The sequence below is a fragment of the Sciurus carolinensis genome, chromosome 3 (genome assembly GCF_902686445.1).
Source record: "Sciurus carolinensis chromosome 3, mSciCar1.2, whole genome shotgun sequence".
Taxonomy (NCBI): Eukaryota; Metazoa; Chordata; class Mammalia; order Rodentia; family Sciuridae; genus Sciurus; species Sciurus carolinensis.
This window is the reverse complement of record NC_062215.1, coordinates 160,088,023-160,109,458: the sequence shown is the minus strand read 5'-3', so window position 1 is coordinate 160,109,458 and position 21,436 is coordinate 160,088,023. Positions and strand designations below refer to the sequence as shown.

The window sequence follows — 21,436 nt, the reverse complement described above, 5'->3', positions numbered from 1 at the left end:
AAATTCAAGAAAACCTTAGAAGATGGAAAGATCTCCCATGTTCCTGGATAGGCAGAATTAATATCGTCAAAATGGCTATACTACCTAAAGTTCTATACAGATTCAATGCAATTCCAATTAAAATCCCAATGATGTACCTCGCAGAAATAGAGCAAGCAATTATGAAATTCATCTGGAAGAATAAAAAACCTAGAATAGCTAAAGCAATCCTCAGTAGCAAGAGCGAAGCAGGGGGTATTGCAATACCAGATCTTCAACTCTACTACAAAGCAATAGTAACAAAAACGGCATGGTATTGGTACCAAAATAGACAGGTAGATCAATGGTACAGAATAGAGGACATGGACACAAACCCAAATAAATACAATTTTCTCATACTAGACAAAGGTTCCAACAATATGCAATGGAGAAAAGATAGCCTCTTCAACAAATGGTGCTGGGAAAACTGGAAAACTATATGCAATAGAATGAAACTAAACCCCTATCTCTCACCCTACACAAAACTCAACTCAAAATGGATCAAGGACCTCGGAATCAGACCAGAGACCCTGCATCTTATAGAAGAAAAAGTAGGTCCAAATCTTCAACTTGTTGGCTCAGGATCAGATTTCCTTAACAGGACTCCCATAGCACAAGAAATAAAAGCAAGAATCAACAACTGGGATAGATTCAAACTAAAAAGCTTTCTCTCAGCAAAGGAAACTATCAGAAATGTGAAGAGAGAGCCTACAGAGTGGGAGAATATCTTTGCCACTCATACTTCAGATAGAGCGCTAATTTCCAGAATCTATAAAGAACTCAAAAAACTCTACACGAAGAATACAAATAATCCAATCAACAAATGGGCTAAGGAAATGAACAGACACTTCACAGAAGAAGATGTACAAGTAATCACCAGATATATGAAAAAATGTTCAACATCCCTAGTAATAAGGGAAATGCAAATCAAAACTACCCTAAGATTTCATCTCACCCCAATTAGAATGGCGATTATCAAGAATACAAGCAACAATAGGTGTTGGCGAGGATGTGGTGAAAAAGGAACACTCATACATTGCTGGTGGGGTTGCAAATTAGTGCAACCACTCTGGAAAGCAGTGTGGAGATTCCTCAGAAAGCTTGGAATGGAAACACCATTTGACCCAGGTATCCCACTCCTTGGCCTATACCCAAAGGACTTAAAATCAGCATACTACAGAGATACAGCCACATCAATGTTCATTGCTGCTCAATTCACCATAGCCAGATTGTGGAACCAACCTAGATGCCCTTCAGTTGATGAATGGATAAAGAAACTGTGGCATATTTATACAATGGAATATTACTCCGCAATGAAGAATGATAAAATTATGGCATTTGTAGGCAAATGGTCGAAATTGGAGAATATCATGCTAAGTGAGATAAGTCAATCTCAAAAAACTAAAGGACGAATGATCTCGCTGATAAGCGGATGAGGACATATAATGGGGGGTGGGACGGGCTAGCATTAGGTTTAGGGTTAGGTTTAGAGTTAGGCTAAGGAGAGCAGTAAGAATGAAGGAAAGAAGGACTGTGTAGAGGGAAAAGAGGGGTGGGAGGGGTGGGAGGGGTGGGGGGGAGGGGAAAAATATAATAAACATCATTACCCTATGTAAACGTAAAAAAAAAAATAAATTTAAAAAAAAAAAGAATGAGCTGTCCTACTCCATCATAAAATTATGCCACTGGGCCATGTGGTCCTGAACATAAGGGATGGGGAAAAAGTAGGACTCAAACTTTGCTCTTCAATCTGCCACAGCTGGAAGTGACACTTCCATTCACATTTCATTGACCAGAATTCAGTCATATTGCCTCCATTCAACTATGGAGGAGGCAGTAATGTACTGTCCTATGTACAGAGGAAGAGGAAGCAGAATGTAAATACACAGCATTGCCACTGTTACTTGCACTTCCTATAAGTGACACCCAGCAGATCCTCTTTAAAGGATAACCTCTGTCAATATTCAAGCCAGGACTTCTAAGGCACAGAGTTAAAGGAATTCTATACTTCCTTCCACAATATAAACTGATGAAACATTAAAAAGACAGCATATATATATGCACATGTGTGTATACATACACGTACATACATACAGGGACATTTCTATAAAGAAGACAAAGATGAGTCAAGTGTAGTCAGTAAAAAAAAATAATCGATGACACAAGTGGAATTAAAGTATTTGCAAATATGTATGAAGCTTGAACTAATACTTGCAAGATTGGTTTCACAGAGAAAATGTGGTTTTCACTAAGCAATGGGACTATGGAAATATTTATTTTCTTCTTACCACTTTTTTCCATGGTGATCATGCATTAGTTTTAGAATTAGATGAAAAAAAAAAAAAACTATTTAAAGACATGCACTATTAATTTCAACACCTGGTCCCTTCATAGGTGACAACTACATTAAGAACAGAAGCATAACATACACCTCTTTAAAGAATATAAAGTAGAATGATTATTTTTAAAGTAGACATGAAAATAATCTTTTCTAAAATCTAGTGAGTTTTCCAGATCTTGGAAGCATCTATGTCTGTGGTTCAGGGTGAAGCACAACATCACATCTTAGGGAGATGATTTAGCAATATCTTCATTATGTTTTGAAATCCGGACACTCAGGTTAATGCTTACACCAAATAAAAAGGTTATCTATGCTTCTGTTTTTAAATAACTAAATGATATACTTGTCAAGAAGCTTTCAGACTATGGTTTTAGGCACTACATAAATACATGAATAGGCAGGCTGTACAGGGAAGAGAGAGTATGAGGTATTTTGGAGAGGTCCATTTATTCACAATTCATAAATCAGCTCATAAGGGTAGAAGTTATGTTTAACAGGATGCTGTCAGCTCTATTTCTGCCTCAGGCAGTGAACTCAGGATAAAATGCAGCACTGTGAAATTGTTTAAACCACTAATCCTGCTGTTTTCATTTATAGAGATATGTGGGGAGATACATGCTGTTCCACATAATAAGTTGTGGCATACAGAAGAAAACACAACCCCAAGCCTCAGCCAACTGGACCTAATATTTACATTTAACACTATACCCCTGCCCCTATTATGGAACCATTCCCTGACAAAGGTAAAGACCAACTAATGCGTTATTAAGGTAGTATAGCACAAGCTTCTCAGAGTTATTAATGCTAACCTGGAAATTGTTATGCAACTCTGTGATCCAGTTTCCCAGAGTTACTCTAAATAAGTCAACAATAATATAACATGTCTGAGAATAAAGGAGGTCAAGCACTCTCTACTTTATATTCCTCAAAAAAATAAAAAATAAAAATCATAAATGACCACTTGAAAAGGAGATTTTGTTGGTGTTTCTGGGGAAAAAAATGATTTTCCTTCTAAAACATAAACTAAAGTCAAAAAAAAAAAAGAAAAAAAAAAGAAAGAAGGAAAATATGCAGAATTCTATCCCTTGTCGGTTAAAATAAAACTGTGCATATATATAATGAGCTCAGCACAATTGTTAAAATAATATTTACATTTTTTAAGTGTTAAGAACTGGGCTGGGCCTATAGCTCAGTGGTAGAGTGCTTGCCTAGCACATGTGAGGCACTGGGGTTCAATCTTTAGAAACATAAGCAAATAAAATAAAGGCATGCTGTCCATCTATGACTGCAAATTTTCTTTTAATTAAAAAGAGTTAAGAACAGCTGGATAGCATATATCTTTTCACAGTAATTGTACTAATTTTTTTTCATCTTATAACTATTTTCACGTTTAAGTTGGTAAGAACTTGAGATAGACCTTACAAACTAATGTTTCATAATATTTTTTCGTAATGGAACTTGGTGTAATCCAGACATCACAACAAATTCTTTCATTCCTAGCCCATTGCATAAAAGGTTAACAGTTTTATAACAATTTTTGAGCTCTCTCTGAGTTCTCAAAGTTCTTATCAAGAACTAAAAAGTAATACTGGGTAACATTTACTGACCACATGTGTGCAGGCAGTAGCATTAGTGGTTTTCCAGTACAGTACTTAACCTTCACAATCAACCTACAATGTAAGTATCGTTATTATTCCCATGTCATAGATGAGAAAACTGATGAGCAAAGGTGAAGTTAGGATTCTAACACAGGCCACCTGAAATTCTGGCTCCATGGGTTCTTTTAAAGTATGACTTCTATCTTGCACTGGGGAGTAGTTACGTTTCTTCTTTTGGGTACTGCACATTTCACATTTTTAATAGTACAAAGAACGTGTCTACGCACAGTCCCTGCATTGTTCTGCTCCTTTTCAGCAACTGATGAATCACTTTCAAAAACTAATTCATCAGTCTTCCGAGTAAATTCAAAGGGCGCTTTATCTCGTCAATGTCTGCTCGCCATCTAGTGGTCAGTGTCCTGTAACAGCACATTACTTGGTGAAGAGTTACCCTCATTCCTGAACAGTGTCTTGAAACACTAGTCCTACTAAGCAACTTAAAAACTTATCTTCAACAGAACCAATCCTACTCTAAAGAATATATGACAATGATGTGCATAATATTATTTTGAATCCACAAAGCCGTCGGGAAACTTATAATAAAAATTTTAAATGCCTTCAATTTGCATAAAATCTGCATAATGTCTGTATAAAACTTACAGTAAAAAACTTTCCAATCAGAGCACAGTGGCATGCTACTTAGGAGATTGGGAGACTGAGGCAGGAGGATCATAAGTTGGAGGCCAACCTCAACAATTTATGAAGACCCTGTCTCAAAATATAAAATAAAAAGGGCTGGGGATGTGTCTCAGTGGTTACATGCCCCTGGGTTCGATCCACAGGACAAAAAATATATGCATAAGTGTATCTACATTCACTTTCTTTTTTCGAGTATATATGTTAGAAAATGTCAGTGTGGACACAACTTAATAAAAACAATTGTTATTATTAAGGGAAAAAAATGTGGTCAAACTTGAGAAGTACCTAGGCTTCCACGCTGTGAGAGCTTGGGCAGACTCCTGCACTGTTGTCTGGTGTATTATCTACATTCTTACCTGATTGGTTTCATGTTCCCCAGTTTGACCTATCTCCTATCAACACTCATTCTTGTGACTTTAACTCCATGGCATCCAGTTTTATATTCACCTGGCAGAACTTTATTACCAGCTGTTTCAAAATCCATTTCCCTTCTCAATTTCAACACAGGAGGCTTAAAAATATATGCAAACATATGTGACTCAACAGGTATAAAAGCTAGATTTTATGCAACCATTTTAAGTAACTCTGATATCCATTAATATATCATAAGACATCCTTATAGGTGGATTATTTTTCTATTCCTTGCTTTCCAAGTAAAAATCTTAATGATTGCTTACTACTGTTTTCAAACATAGAATTGAATTCCATTTTCTAAACTCTTACTTATTAGGCTTAAAATGATGTTTATGCGTCATATTTAAAACTAGTAATAAAACTCCTTTTAATTTCCCCATCCTTAGAAAATTTAATGAATCTGAAAATTAACTTTTATTTTCTCTTCTCCTTTTTGTTACTTTATTTTTTCTTTTGATAAGTTTCTAAAAACACAGTCTAAAGGTGCTAAAGATGAAAATGTAGATAGAACTTTAAAATTCAGCTTCTTTCACTAATTTTAATCTGGTCTGGGTTTCTCCTCCATTTTGATCAGTGCTGATAATGTTTAATTTCATAGAAATCTACATTTTGTCAAAAATTCCAAATATACATCTAATTCCAAATGTACATCTATTTCAGTCCCTCGTATATATATGTGGTATTAACTGCTTCCGAACTGTTCTAGTTTATATTTTTGCTTGTACTTTTACTTCTCCAGCAGTTTTCCAAAATGTTTATTTTATTGTAATTCCTTATTTTATAATTTTTTCTTGAAAGAAGTTTTCTGAAGATATACACACACACACACACATACATACATACACATAGGTACACGTATGTGTACCTATACAAATACACGTATGTGCACACACATACATACATACACACACACTTTCTGGATACATATTATGTATATTCAGAATATATCCAGATTATGTGTCTGTGTGTGTTTATGTTTGTAAGTATATATGTGCATGTGTATATACCTAATTTTATTAATTTCTACTTTCCTTCAATTTATTCTTTTGTTTTTATTTTGTAGGCCACTTTTGCTTTTTAATTTAATTTATAATTCACTTATTTTCTTTTTTCTTATTTAATAATAGATCATTTTTAAACTATGGATTTTATTCTGAATATAGCTTTGGATACTTTCATATAAACATAGAGGTTGTGATTATTTAGAAACTCAATACCAACAGTTTACAGGTCCTCTTTGAACCAATATTCATTTGTGTACTTTTTAATAATTCAAACTTTACAGTATTTTCAGTTATTCGCTTATCACTTTTTTTGAATCTGGGTCAAAATTTATAACACACAATTTCTATTCTGAGAAATTCATTAATGCTAAGTTTTGGTTGCAGGGTGTATTTTCAAAAATAGAACTACAGGAGAGGTCCAAGATGGTAGATTAATGTGAAGCAGCATTTCTCATAGCTCGGCTACTGTTCTAGTCAGCTTTTTTGCTGCTGTGACTAAAGAACCCAACCAGAACAATTAATTATAGGGGAAGAAACATTTAAGGGTTCATGGATTCAGAGGTCTCAGTTCATAGGAGGCTGACTCCATTCCTCGGGACTTGAATGAGGCAGAACATCATGATGGCAGAAGAGTATGGCAGAAGAAAGCAGCTCACATGATGATTAGGAAGCAGAGACAGACTCCACTTGCCAGATACAAGTATATACCCCAAAGCCACGCCCTCAATGCCCCATCTCCTCCAGCCACACCCCACTGCCTTCAGTTACCACTCATTAATTGCATCATGTGATTAATTAATTCACTGACTGGGGTTAAGGCTCTTGTAACCAATCATTTCTACATCCAAACCATAACAGCTACCCAGAACTCAAGCAGCATGAATACTACGTTTCTCTAAGGCTTAGAATGACAAATCCTGAGACTGGAGGGGTAGTCTGCCCTAGCCAAAACAGAGATTGTTTGACTCGATAATCAGATATTAAAAAAAAAAAATACAAAAAAAAAAACCTCTCCACTGGAGTTTATCACTCTTCCATGGGGAAGATCTAGGAGCCATCTTGGGACTGCGCATGGTAGAGACTATGGAAATGCAAAATCCAGATCCACAAGTTTGCAGCTCAGTCTGCATGAGCCTGTCTGAACCTAGAAAATCTATAGAAAGTCAGGAATTAGGAGGATTTCCACTAGAAGAACTGTCAACCAAAGGAGAAACTAATTCAAATTAAAAACCAGAAAAAAATCAAAATGACAGGAACAAAAATCATATCTCAAGAATAACATTGAATGTAAATGACCTAAACTCATCAATTAAAGGACATGGAATGACAGATTGGATTAAAAAACAAGACCCAACAACGTGCTGCCCCCAAGAGACTCACCTCATATACAAAAATATCCACAGACTGGAGATAAAAGGTTTGGAAAAAATATATCATTCACATGGATCTCATAAACAAGCCAGGGTTTCTACACTCATATTAGATAAAGTGGACTTCAAGCAAAAGTTAATCAGATGGTACCAAGGTCATTTCATACTGCTTAAGGGAATTATACATCACAAGATATAACATAAATATTATGCCCCCAAACAGTGGAGCACCTACATATTTCAAAAAAAAAGAAAGAAAAATAAACCTTTTCACAATAAAGAATCAAATAGACCACAACATAATAACACTGGTGACTTTAACCTGCCTCTGTCATCACTAAATAGACCCTCCAAACAAAAACTAAAAAAGCTATAGAACTAATGAATGCAATTAATAATTTAGACTTAACAGACATATAATAGAATATTTCATCCATCAATGACTGAAAACACTTTCTTAGCAGCACACAGATCCTTTTATCAAAGAGACCATATCTTAGGACACAAAGCAACTCAGCAAATACAAAAAATTAAAGATAATATTTGAATGAAATTAGAAATCAATGATTAAAAAAAACAGAAGGTACTATAACACCTAGAGACTAAATAAGATACTACTGAATGATCAATAGATACTAGAAGAAATCAGGGATTAAATTAAAAATACTTAGAGGTAAATGAGAATCACAACGCCACTTATCAAAATCTCTGGGAGACTATGAAGGCAGTGCTAAGAGGAAAGTTCATTGCACTTAGCTCATTCATTAACTGGATAGGAAGTCAATAAATAAATAGCCTAAGATTATACCTCAATGCCCTAGAAAAAGAAAAACAAACCAACAACAAAAGCAGAAGACAGGAAATAATTAAAATCAGAGCCAAAATCAATCAAATTGGAACAAAAATTCAAAACAGATGAAAGGAAAAGTTGGTTCATTGAAAGAATGAATATAATTGATAAACTTTTAGCCAAGCTAATAAAGAAATAGAGAAAAATCACAAAAACTCATGATGAAAAAATGAAATATCATCATGGATACTACTGAAATACAGACAATCATGAGAAACTATTTTGAAAATCTATACTCCAATAAAATAGAGAATCATGGTAATACCGACAAATTTCTAAACACATTTGACCTACCCATATTGAAATAGGAAGACACAGAAAATTTAAACAGATCAATTTCAAGCAATGAAATTGAAGACACAATCAAAAGCTTACTAATTAAGAAAAGCCCACGAACAGACGGATTCTCAGTGGAGTTCTACCAGACCTTCAAGGAAGAATTTATGCTAATACTCCTTAAATTATTCCATGAAATAGAAAAAGAGGGAACCCTTCCAAACTCATTCTATGAAGCAAGTATCACACTGATACCAAAACCAGACAAAGACACATCAGTTAAAAAAACTTCAGACCAATATCCCTAATGAACACAGATGCAAAAATTCTTAATAAAATACCAGCAAATTGCATATAAAAACATATCAAAAAGATAGCACACCATGATCAAGTGGGGTTCATTCCAGGGATGCAAGGTTACTTCAACATACAGAAACCAATAAATGTAATTCATCACATCAACAGACTTAAAAACAAGAACTACATGATTATCTCGATAGATGCAGAAAAAACATTTGACAAAACTCAGCATCCATTCATGTTCAAAATACTAGAAAAACTGGGGATAGTTGGAATATACCTGAACATTGTAAAAACTATATATAATAAGGCCAGCATCATTCTAAATGGAGAAAAATTAGAATCATTCCCTCTAAAAACTGGAAAAAGACAGAAATGCCCTTTTTCACCACTCTATTCAACATAGTTCTTGAAATCCAAGTCAGAGCAATTAGACAAAAGAAAGAAATTAGAGGAATACAAATAGGAAAAGAAGAGCTCAAGTTATCCCTATTTGCCAACAACATGATTCTATCTTTAGAAGACCCAAAATAACACTACCAAAAAGCTTCTCGAACTCATAAATGAATTCAGCAAAGTAGCAGGATATACAATTAACACCAATAAATCAATTTCATTCCTATACACCAATTATGAATCAGTTGAAAGAGAACTCAGGAAAACTATTCCATTCAAAATAGCCTCAAAAGAGACAATAACTTGGTTATCAATCTAACAAAAGAAGTGAAAGATATCTACAATGAAAACTACAGAAGACTAAAGAAATAAATTGAAGAAGACATTAGAAAATGGAAAGACCTCCCACGTTCTTGGATGGGCAGAATTAACATTGTCAAAATGATCATACTACCAAAAGTTCTATACTGATTTAATGCAATTTCTATTAAAATTCCAATGACATTCTTCATAGAAATAGAAAAAGCAGTCATGAAATTCTTTTGGAAAAATAAGAGTCCCAGAATAGTCAAAGCAATCCTCAGAGAGAAAAGTAATGCAAAAGGCATCACCAGATCTTAAATTATGCTACAGAGTTATAAGAACAAAAACAGCATGGTATTGGCTCAAAAATAGAACCGTAGACCAGTGGAACAGAATGAAGGCAAAGAGACAAACCCACATAAATACAGTTATCTCATGTTAGACAAAGGCACCATAAACATACATAGGTGCTGGGAAAACTGGAAACCTGTATATAGTAGACTGAAATTGAACCTTCATATCTCACCCTGCACAAAACTCAGCTCAAAGTGGATCAAGGACCTTGGCATTAGACCAGAGACCCTGCACCTACTAGAAGAAAATGTAGGACCAACTCTCCACCATATCAGCTCAGGAATAGACTTTCTCAATAAGAAACATAAGAAATTAAATCAAGAATCAATAAATTGGATGACATCAAACTAAAAAAATTTCTTCACAACAAAGGAAACAATCAAGAACATGGACAGACAGTCTACAGAATGGGAGAAAATCTTTACCACCTGTACCTCAGATAGAGCATTAATCTCCATGATATACAAAGAACTCAAAAAAAACTTAACATCAAAAACCAAAGGCCAAATGTTTTCTCTGATATATGAATGCTAATTCACAATGGAGGGGGTAGGGAAGAAGAGAGTTACTTTATATTAGGTAGAGGGAAGTGAAGGGAGGAGAAGGTGTGTGGGGGTAGGAATGATAGTACAGTGAAACAGACATTATTACTTCATATACATATATGACTGCATGACTGATGTGATCCTGCAATATGTATAATAGGAAAAATGAAAGATTACACTCCATTTATGTATGATCTATCAAAATGTATAACTATTTTACTGTCATGTACAATAAATCAGAACAAAAATATTTTTTTAAAAAAATATACTTAATACAAAGAAAATAAACAAATAACCCAATCAATAAATGTGCAAAGGAACTGAAGAGGCACTTCACAGAAGAAGAAATATGAATAGTCAACAAATATATGAAAAATGTTCAACATCTCTAGCAAATTCTAGAGAAATGCAAACTAAAACTACATTGAGATTGCATCTCACTTCAATCAGAATGGCAATTATCAAGAACACAAGTAACAAATTTTGGTGAGGACGTGAGGAAAAACTTCACTCATATGTTGCTGGTGGGAATGCAAGTTGGTACAACCATTCTGGAAAGCAGTATGGCAATTCCTTAGAAAACTTAAAATGGAACCACCATTTGACCCAGTTATTCCATTCTTCAGTATATATCCAAAGGACTTAAAATCAGCATACTACAGTGGCATAGCCACATCAATATTTAAAGCAGCTCAATTCACAATAGCCAAGCTATGGAACAAATCTACATGCCCTTCAACAGATGAATGGATAAAGAAAATGTGGTATATGTATATAATGGAATATTACTCAGAATGCAATTATGGCATTTGCCCATAAATGAATGGGGAGTATATTATGCTAAGTGAAATAAACCATGTCCCCAAACCAAAGGTCAAATGTTCTCTCTGATATGTGGATGCTAACCTAGAACAAGGGAGGGTAGGGAGGAACAGTATAGAAATATAGACAAAGGGGAATGAAGGGAAACAAGGGGGTATGGGAATAAGAAAGAGAGTAGAATGAATCAGACATTACTTTTCAGTGCTCACATATGAATACACGACCATTATAAATTCATATCATGTTCAACCATAAGAATGAGATCAAAATTGTAATGGCTTGAACCCCATGTATGTATAATATGTCAAAATATGCCCTACTGTCATGTATATCTAAAAACAACAAATAAAAAATATAAAAACATAATATCTTAAAATATCTATCCATTTGCTCTCTATGAATTAGAGTTCAATGTACTATAATATGAAATGCATTGACTCTTTTATTAATTCCAATGTAATTTTGTTTGTTTCACAGATGAAATGCTAAAAGAGAAATTTCAACCTCTTTGACCCTAATGATTACGGTTTTGTATGAGATCTTTTGTCTCATGCATTTCAAGACCATATTAACTGAATCTTCATGTAACAGTTATCTGCTCTATTTTTTACTTGTCAATCTTTTTGGCCCGATCTTGACATTGTTAAGGCTGTTGCATTTGTTGTTTATGCATTTGAGATGTTTACTACCACGAGTGAAGTAGTGCAATGAAGACTGATTTGGGCCAGTCATATCAAGAAGGATTGACACTCCCCCAAAAAATGAAAATTGGGGGGATGTTATTACAGCAGAAGAGACAGTGACTCTAATGCTGGCCACTGTCATAATCAGACTAGCCAGCTGGAAGTTACAGAAACACTCTGCTAGGAACAGTAGAAATTAAAAATAAAAAAGTATGAGTTATATTTTCTATAGGGAGAGCATAGGAGGTAAGCAAATGTTGGTATATGTTGTCTGCAACCTAGGCTATTTTCTATGGAGCAAAGTCTACCTTATCCCATAATTGGATTGTGAGAAAGACTACAATCAACTAAAGATTCAGTTCAGATTAAAGTATCATTTTTAAATCAAATTTGTTTCATTTTCAAATTATAGATGAAGATAGGAAGATTTTATCTTCAACAATGAACTAATTTTTTTACTGACTAAATTACATATCCCATACTAAAAATCAAATGTTGCAAATTTAAATTTCAGAAAGTGTGAGTTTTATCAACTTTTAAGACATCTATATTATACAGGTGTACACATATTTCATATGCATATAATCTTCATTGCTGATTTGTAGTCACTAAGTACTATAAAACATAAACTCAGGATTTAATTCCACTTCAAATCAAAAAGAGATTATTTTTTGTTTCTAATAATCATTTATTCTTCTTCATTAATTTTGCAAAAAGAACATTTGCTATTCAATATCTCTCCTTAAAAATGCTTACAGTTAAATATATTTTCTCCCATTTCTTTTTCTCATGCACTGAAAAAAAAAACTAACAGGGTAGGAACATATACTACAATTCTGCCATAAGAAAGTACTGAACGTAAATTCACAGTATAAGTGAATAATGGTGTATCTCACCTTATTTTAATCTCAGTAATTGAGAGGGGAAACAGAAGATCTATTAAAAGGACCATTGCTGGTCAAGCACTAATGAGAAAATTTCTGAGTCACTGGTTGTCATGGTAACAGGGCATTATCAAAATCTGATTAGTATGCCCAGTAGCTATAGAAGTGACAGACTATACTTCTAATTGTGTTGTCTATGCTTGCAAGATGGACTTTATGTTTCTCAGAGGTGAGAAGGTACATGGCTCTGTTTATCAGATGTGGGATATACTTCACGTTCATAAATTAAGTTCAAACATGTAGTAATAAGGATAAATTAAACTTTGAGAAGATTTTCAAAAATTAAAACTGAAAAATTAGTGTTCAGTCTTGTCATTAACTTATGAATTTCTCTATAAGTTTAGTTTTTTCAATCTAATTTCATTGACATTCATACCAAAGAAAAAGATGGGTAAAGAAAAAGGAATTTCATGAAAATGAATAAGGAGTCCTCCTAAGAACAAAATTCACAAATGGAATAGTTTAGAAATTGCATCAAGAACCAGAGATGGCCAAAAGTTAGTGGGTCAGATAGTTGTTAGCAAGAGGTGGACCCAAGAGTGTTTAAAAACACTGAGAAAAAACAGAAAATAGGATTGGTGGTAGGAGCTGACCACAGGAACTGTGGACAGAGCTTTGAGTTCACCATAAGCATTGCATTTGTGTGCTTAACAATGTCCTTTCTTCTGTCTTTGGTCTTTGGGGCATAAAATTTCAGTGAACTCTGAAAATTACAGAGCTCAATGTTTTCAGAACTGCTTTACTCTCTTTAATATCTTGAGTATCTTTGAATTTCTAAAGAAATTGATCACTGCCTTCTGATTCTTTTTGGTAGACAACTTAATTCTAAAAGGAAAACCTGCAAGATTAACAGGCAAAGTAAACACTGGCATGCATTATTGACTGGAAATCCATATGCCTTTTCAGGACTTGTGAGCATAAGGAGCATTAATAATGCTTGCCCTGAGAAGCTTATTACACTTGTTAAATGCATCAGCATGTGGACTAAGTTTTACATGTGCCAAATATCAAAAACAATCAATCTAAAGTCAATATAATGAAAGTCAAAGGAACATTTATCTACATGTTTCTAAATTCTGTGGAGGGGTATGAAGTTGCAGAAAGAAAAGTCATTGTCAAAGCCAGCAGAGTGAGGAAACACTAAACAAGAGGATTTCCTGAAGGCATTAGACTGTTTCTGGAGTTGTGTGCACTGACCTGGGATGGAAGCTGCAGTCTGAAAGCCAGTCAGTATGGCCGAATCCCGTGAGAAGTACATTGCCTTTCGGGAGGTCCAACACCTTCCAGAGGCGATCCTCACCGCAGGAGACTAAAACGTCTTTGCAGGGGTGCATGACGATACTGCATAGGGAGAGAGAGGAAGTGTCAGTGGGGAATAAGAGCAAATGGTTTGGAATGTGAGTAAATGAAACGGCAGTGATGGTTCTTTTTCAGCAAGGCAGGATGGTTCCCAGTACTGTTCCAGGAGTCAGAATCCACATCTACTGTAGCTCTAACAAGAAGAGCTTCTGATCTCCATCAACATAATAACCTCTCTGGACCTCAGCTTCCTCGTTTAGTTGAGATGATTTTGCATGTCTAATTCTGGTTTTAAAACCATAATTCTGGTTATTCTTTTAAGAAGGAAATGTAATACCAGTGATATGTTGGTGTTAGACTATTTGGACCAGTGGCCATGCTTCCTACAGAGAATCAAAATTCTGTTCCAACAATAGTTTGTCTTCAAATCAGGCATTATCCAGGACAAGATCATGAATCACAACCACATGGCAAAGTTCTATAAATGAAACATTAACTCTGTGGCCCACTGTCTACACAAAGTGAAGGAGTTCAAATTCTGTGCTAACATACCACTTAAACTGTCTTCAGTCAATGCACAGTACAACAAATTACAGTAATGTATTCCAGATGCATAAGGCAATTCCCATTCTACAAAGACATAGAGGGAAATGAGAAAGACATATGCAAAATTAATGATTAACACATTAAGCACTATTATTCGAACTGGACCCTGATCATCATGACTATTTAAATATTGAAGCTAAACTATTCTAAAATCAAGAATCTACAAGGTTAATGCCTGATATTTTATCCACTGCAATGCTTTAATTTTATTTATATAGAGTCCCATCCATGCCTTACAATATAATGGGAACAAATGTGTCCAATGTTAAGCACCTATTAAAATACCAGCTTAAATATTAGCAACAAATGCTTCAATTTTAGTTGGGCCATCTCAACTCAAAGATATAATACATGTACTTCCCCAGATAGTAAAATGAAACAAATGATGACTTTAGAAAATAGCAATCATATATTCTTTTTTCTCATATTCCATTCTATGAATGACCTCACTATTTTTCTTCTATAATATGGATTTTAGGTCAAAATAAATTATGACTCTGGTCCATACCTGTGTAGCTCCAGGGCTTACATGAGAACAAAACTTTTCTTGTTATCTATCTCTTCTTCTACCAATACCATTAAGTCCCCACTTGTGAAGTGAAAAGTCATTTCCTTGGATTAGACCAATATAGCTTTGGAATTCAACTGGTATCTGTGCTCAATTCACCATACTACAACCACTATGGGAAAGGCCTTCTTTCTAGTGAAACACTGTTTCATTTTTTGTAATACTTTACTGCTCAAAATAAACACAGAAGGAAAATTATTCATTTTGCAATTCATCATAATGTTGGTTTGTGACTTTCAGAAGGCCAATTCAAGGAAAAATTTATTATGGCTCAAACCAGGTAGAGGATACATTTATGGAACTTAATTAGAAGAAAAATATGATGTGAGGTAAAAATGTCAGATTGAAATGAATTCTATATTCAAATACATACAAGAAGGCAAACCAAATCCTTGAAGCTACTGAGGATGATGTATGTTGGTGCATAGCTTCCCTGGCAGACACATGCACACTTGACTAGATGATAAATTACCCTCTTTAAGTGAAGATAACTAAAATCATTGATGTCTTTACGAACTTTGAAAGATAAGTTTCCAAAATGACTTTTGTGAGGGGAGCTATTTGTAGAAGTTAAGGGAAAAACAGAAGCCCAGTTGTAGCCAATCAGTTTGGAAGTATTTTTCTCCAATTCTCCTCATTCCTTCCACTTTGTAAACTCTTCTGTACCATGGTGACTTCTACTTCCACTCCACAGGGACTGATTTCCTGATTCCTTGTCTAACACCGACTCCAACATATGCATGTGCACGCACACACACACATATACACATAAAGTAGCCCCCCACTTATTTCACAAATAGAAGGGAGATCAATAGAGGAAGGGGATACAGAGGGAGGAAGGAGGGGAGGGCATGGGTAAGTGCTGGGGAACAAAAGCTACCTAATCATGCTACGTCCATGTACAAACACACCACGATGAACTGGACATACATACATATATATTACAATGCACTCATTAAAATAATAACAATGATAGAAGAGAGTATGTGAGTCTTGGGGAGGTAGGAGAGAAAGTAAAGGGAAGAGAAGGCACTAGGGAAGGAATTGAGCAAGTAATTTTGTACACAAGTCAAAAAATAGTATAATGAATCCAACTACTGTGTATAATTATAATGAACCAATTTAAAAAAAAATTCCTCCCCTTTATCTGTGAGGGATATGTTCCAAGAACACCATGGATGAATAATCCATGGATAGTGTCAAACTACATCTACAGTGGTTTTTTTTCCTATGCATACATACCTACAGTAAAGTCAAATTTATAAATTAGACACAGTAAGAGATTAACAACTAATGAAAAAACAGAACAATTATAACACACAATTTTTGTTCATGTACTCTATTCAAAAATTTTCTGCCCATCTTAACTAAGCACTTCTGGCACACTGTGGCATAGCTTTTGATATTTGAGGTATGATGGCAAAGTTGGTGCAAATTCCTTTTCCTTCTTCATAACTTCATGGTCAGAAGATCTGGTCTTACATATTTTATTCTGCAAATGTATATACATATATATTCTGCAAATGACCTTTTCTGATAATTCTGCATATATCTCAGTCAGGCACTGATTTTCCATTCTTCAAACAATATAGTATTTTAGCATATCAATAAGTCATAATAACAAAGACTTCCAATCATGAATAGTGAATTGTAGTTCAGGTAACTCACAGGACATGAGCAACATGGTAAACACAGGTTAGAGCCACAGACCAGAAATAGCTCCCCACATACAGAAGTTCAACATTACTACCAAATTCATAATGAGGCGCTTGTCTTACCTCATCTTCATCAACTCTTAATGGTAATGATGTATAACACTGTTTGAAAACTTAATGTGCCCCATTCTTTACTAAATGGTTCTCACTAGTGGAATGAAAGCTCATGAGAACAGGGGTTGATATACCTATTTTGTTATATTCAACCCTAACAGTTATTGGCACATAGTATCTATTCAATAAATGCTTGCCATTTTATGACTAAGTGCTTGACATTGGTTCAATCAGTATTGTTATTTTATGCTTAAATAGACAAGGGTCCACATATTATGTAAACTGCTCAAGTTCATATTTAGTAATGAATGAAGGCTAACTTTGAATCCAGGATGGTGTGTCCTTGAGGCTCATAATTTCAATTACTTCTAATAAGTATGAACCTTTCCTTGTTTCTGTATATTATAAATAAGAATAGTTCTTTTTTTTAGAGCTGTCATATAATAATTATTATTCCCTGTAATTATTTAAGTCATTTATTCATTATTAAGCCTTAGTTAATTAACCTGCTTGGAATAGTCAGCATATAGATCAGAGTTCGGTACCACCAGATGCCACAGTCTCAAAGGACTAGGAGACCCTACCCTTTGCAGTTAAGATGCTCTAATGCTCTAGGAGAAACCATAGGGTGCTAGTGGCATGGCTCCTATGATCTGTTTACAGAGGCTTCTGGGAAGATGGACTACATGTTGCACTGGAGATCTTTAATTTATTTTCTTGCTCAAATATTATAGGTCTTGTATTGTGCATTAAGTTGTCAGAGAGTGTTGACATTTTATTCAACTAGTTTCATAGAAGTCTCTGTAGAGAATAAATGTAAAAGAATATTTAATAGGCATCAATTCCACAAGCTATTTGCTCATTGAAGATTTCCCCAGCATATTCAGGCCTCGACTTTTACCATTCTGCTTATCTCTTAATCCGTATTTTGAAGAAGTTGAAGAATAGGAGTAATAACTAATGATTTGTAGGAATCAGATCCTGATCCTCAGATTGCATATATTACTCATTTAATGGTTCTAATACTTCTGTGAGTTAGGACTACTACAATCTCCATTTTTGAACATGGGGGAACTGGAGCATGTGGAAGTTAGGTGATCTGCTCAAGGTCACAGAACCAGGAAAGGTCGCAGCCAGGATGTGTCAGGAGGACCAGACTGTCTCTAGAGCCCATCTTTTCTCAGTAGAGTGAACTTGGAACCTCAATTGCCTTTTCCTTTTTTAAATGACAGTAACAGACAATGTTCTCATTTACTGAGATTCATTTTTGAAGATTCTAAAGAACTGATTTCTGAAAACATTTTCCAATAATATGTCAAAGGCTGTAACTATTATGACTTGTTCTTTTCTGGAATGTAGGCACTGGCTATGTTCAGAGTGGTGGAGGGGTGGATTTAACAAAGACAACTGGGAGAGAAGGGCTTGTGGTCTGAAACAGAGGCTGGGAAGCTTTTTCTGTCAGGGGCCAGATGAGAAATATTTTAGGCTATGGGCCCTATGATCTCTGTTGCAACTATTAATTTTTCCTTAGTAGCATGGAAGTATCAATAGACAAAACATAAATGAAAGAGCGAGGTTGTATTCCTGTAAAACTTTATTTACAAAACCAAGTGAAGGCCCAGGTTTGACCTGTAGGTCATAGTTTGCTGATCCCCATTTTTAAAGCCTTTGCATGATACGGAATATCATGGTGTTTCAGAATTTGGGCTCTGGAGGAGGATGTGAGTTTGAACTCTTGCTCCAGGCTTCACAAGCTGTGCATCTTTAGATAACTTTCTTCCCTGACCTTTGCCTTGGCTTCTCATCTGAAAAATGAGAATACTTAAATACTGATAGCACAGATGTGTTGTGAGAATGAAGAAAGTGAATACATGTAAAGGACTTAGAAAAGCACTAGACACACAATGAAAACTCAGTGAGTATTATCACTAGGGGCCAGCTTGCCTAGATTTTAAAAATGACTTAGAATTTATTTACTAGCTGATTGTGTTGTAGAACCTCTCAATCTCAGCTCATCTGCAAAAAGTAGGTAAAATAAAAGTGATTCACAGGAGTGTTGCAAATAAAAACTAAGTTGATATACATAAAATGGTTAGAGTAATTATCTGAATATGGTTTTCCACAAATGTTAAGTCCACTGTAAATAATTGCACAAGTGAACATAAGAAATTTTGTGATTTTTTTCATGATATGGTTTTCAAGAATATATTGAGGGAAACAGTGGAGACTATGTATATATTCACTCTTACCTCTGCCTTCATGCATACAACTGGTATGAAATTGTTGCTGATCATGAGAAATGGCCCCTGCGAGATCCTGGGAATGCCAACATGAATGTAGAATGAATTCTCTCTTCAAACTCTGCACACAAATAGATGTCCCTCTTATACTCACAGGGTGACTTCCCTCCCAAAGATGTCTTCAAAAAGTTCTAATTAATAAGAAAAATAAACTCTTAATGTCTTCCTGGCACTTGCTCTAAGTGCCACAAAGTCATTTTACTTTAAACTTTGAATATAAACTTTCTGCTTCCCTTTAACTTACTATTAATTATAATTATAAGATATGAAGACAAAGGCCTTGTCACCTCCTTCCTAAGTTAATAAGCTTGTGACTAAGGTGAAAATAGTACAGGAAAACATCTTAGAGATTCAAAAAAAGAAAATGTGGGTGAATGCTAATCCTGCTTCTTACTCAAGTCGTGTCCCAATGAAGTATCCACAAAATGTTTTGTTAAACAATGCACCTGGCATGTTACATAAAATATTATGCTCTGGCAGAGATTTTTGTCTCTTTTGTAGTAGGACACATTCCTTATAATAGATCGCATGATGAATACTTCAAAAGTTCTCCTCTGTAACTGAAATTCTTCTTTCCAGTGGTATGGTTACTCAAGGATATTCTGGAGGGAATGTGTGTAGGTGTGTGGTGAACACTATTAATTATCAGTAGAGTTGGTGACATAAGCACCACTGTTAGTCTTTTCAAAAGAGAAGAATATTAATCCAAAACCAGATTGTCACAAGAAAGACTAATTAAATACCCATGTCTTCACTTTAAGTGACTCAGCTTGTAAATATTTTCTTCACTTCTGTTTACAGGTCTAATCATTGCCAAAACAGAAAATGCATACTGGGTTGAAAATAAATCAACAACAAAATGCACACTTCATGAACATTATGTGACCTCTTATCTGTTTGTTCTTAAAAACAAGGCACAGTCACATATCACAAATGCTTTCATCTGGCTTGCAGGACAAATGCGTATTAAAGAGTCCCCTGACTACCACTCACTGAAACTACATCTTATATGGATTTACAAATCTTATCAGGATTTACAAAGCATTCTAACATGCATCTTTTTTCATTATTTCATTATGTGTTGAGAAACTATAATGTAGAATGCAAAAAAGACAGGAGCACCGTGCTCAGGGATCTCACATATGAAGGGGGAGAACAAAATAACCAAACAAGACACTTCAGTTAAAGAAAATACAAGAAGTGGTACGACAAGGATTTGGGGGATAAGGTTCCTTTTGATTAAGTGATCAGGGAAGGCCATGGTGTTCTCGTTGAAACCGGAATGACAAGGAGAAAGCCCCTTTAGGAGGACCTCAGGGCAGACAGTGCCGGCAGGGGCCACTGCAAGTACAACAGTGCTAAGGCTGAAAGGGTTTAGTGTGTCCAAGGGACACCAGGAAGGTCAGGGTGACTAAAGAGAGCAGCGCGGAGAACAGGGTCACGATGGATGAGGGGTGCAAGGGGGACTACACCAGGTCACGGAGGGCTCTGAGGCTGAGAAGCAGGCTGAGGTTGGTTCTGATTCATTTCATGGTTTGAGGTAGGTGCTACGGTTTGGATATTGTTTGAATGTGTTCCCCAAAGGTTCTAGTGTTGGAGTCTTGGGGACAGTGTTACAAAGTGAGACGTGGTGGGCCCTTTAAGAAGCAGGGCCTAATAGGAGGTGATTAGGTCACTGATGGTGTGACCCTTGGAAGGGATTAACACTGTTCTTGTGCAATTTGTTTTACAGGAGTGGGTTATCATAGAAAAGCAAGACTACTCCCTTAATTTATCTGGTTTCCTGCCTTGAGACCTGTCCCACATGTGCTTCCTCCATGGTGACACCATGTGTGATGAGACCCTTGCCAGAATACAGCAGAAGCCAGCACCATGTTTTGAACTTCAAGGACCATGGGCTAAATAAAACTCTTTTCTTTATATATTATCTAGCATCAGGTGTTTTGTTATACTAATGGAAATTGGATGAATACAGTA

The 21,436-nt window shown here is 35.3% G+C and overlaps 1 protein-coding gene across 1 annotated transcript in view; it reads right to left on the bottom strand.

Annotated features, from left to right (window-relative positions):
- The window catches only part of Spag16 (sperm associated antigen 16), a 1,066,789-nt gene that overhangs the window by 539,780 nt on the left and 505,573 nt on the right, over positions 1-21,436 (bottom strand). The window contains exon 11 of the mRNA XM_047546617.1: positions 14,115-14,258. Coding sequence (XP_047402573.1) covers positions 14,115-14,258 — 144 coding nt within the window. The remainder of the gene's footprint in view (positions 1-14,114; positions 14,259-21,436) is intronic.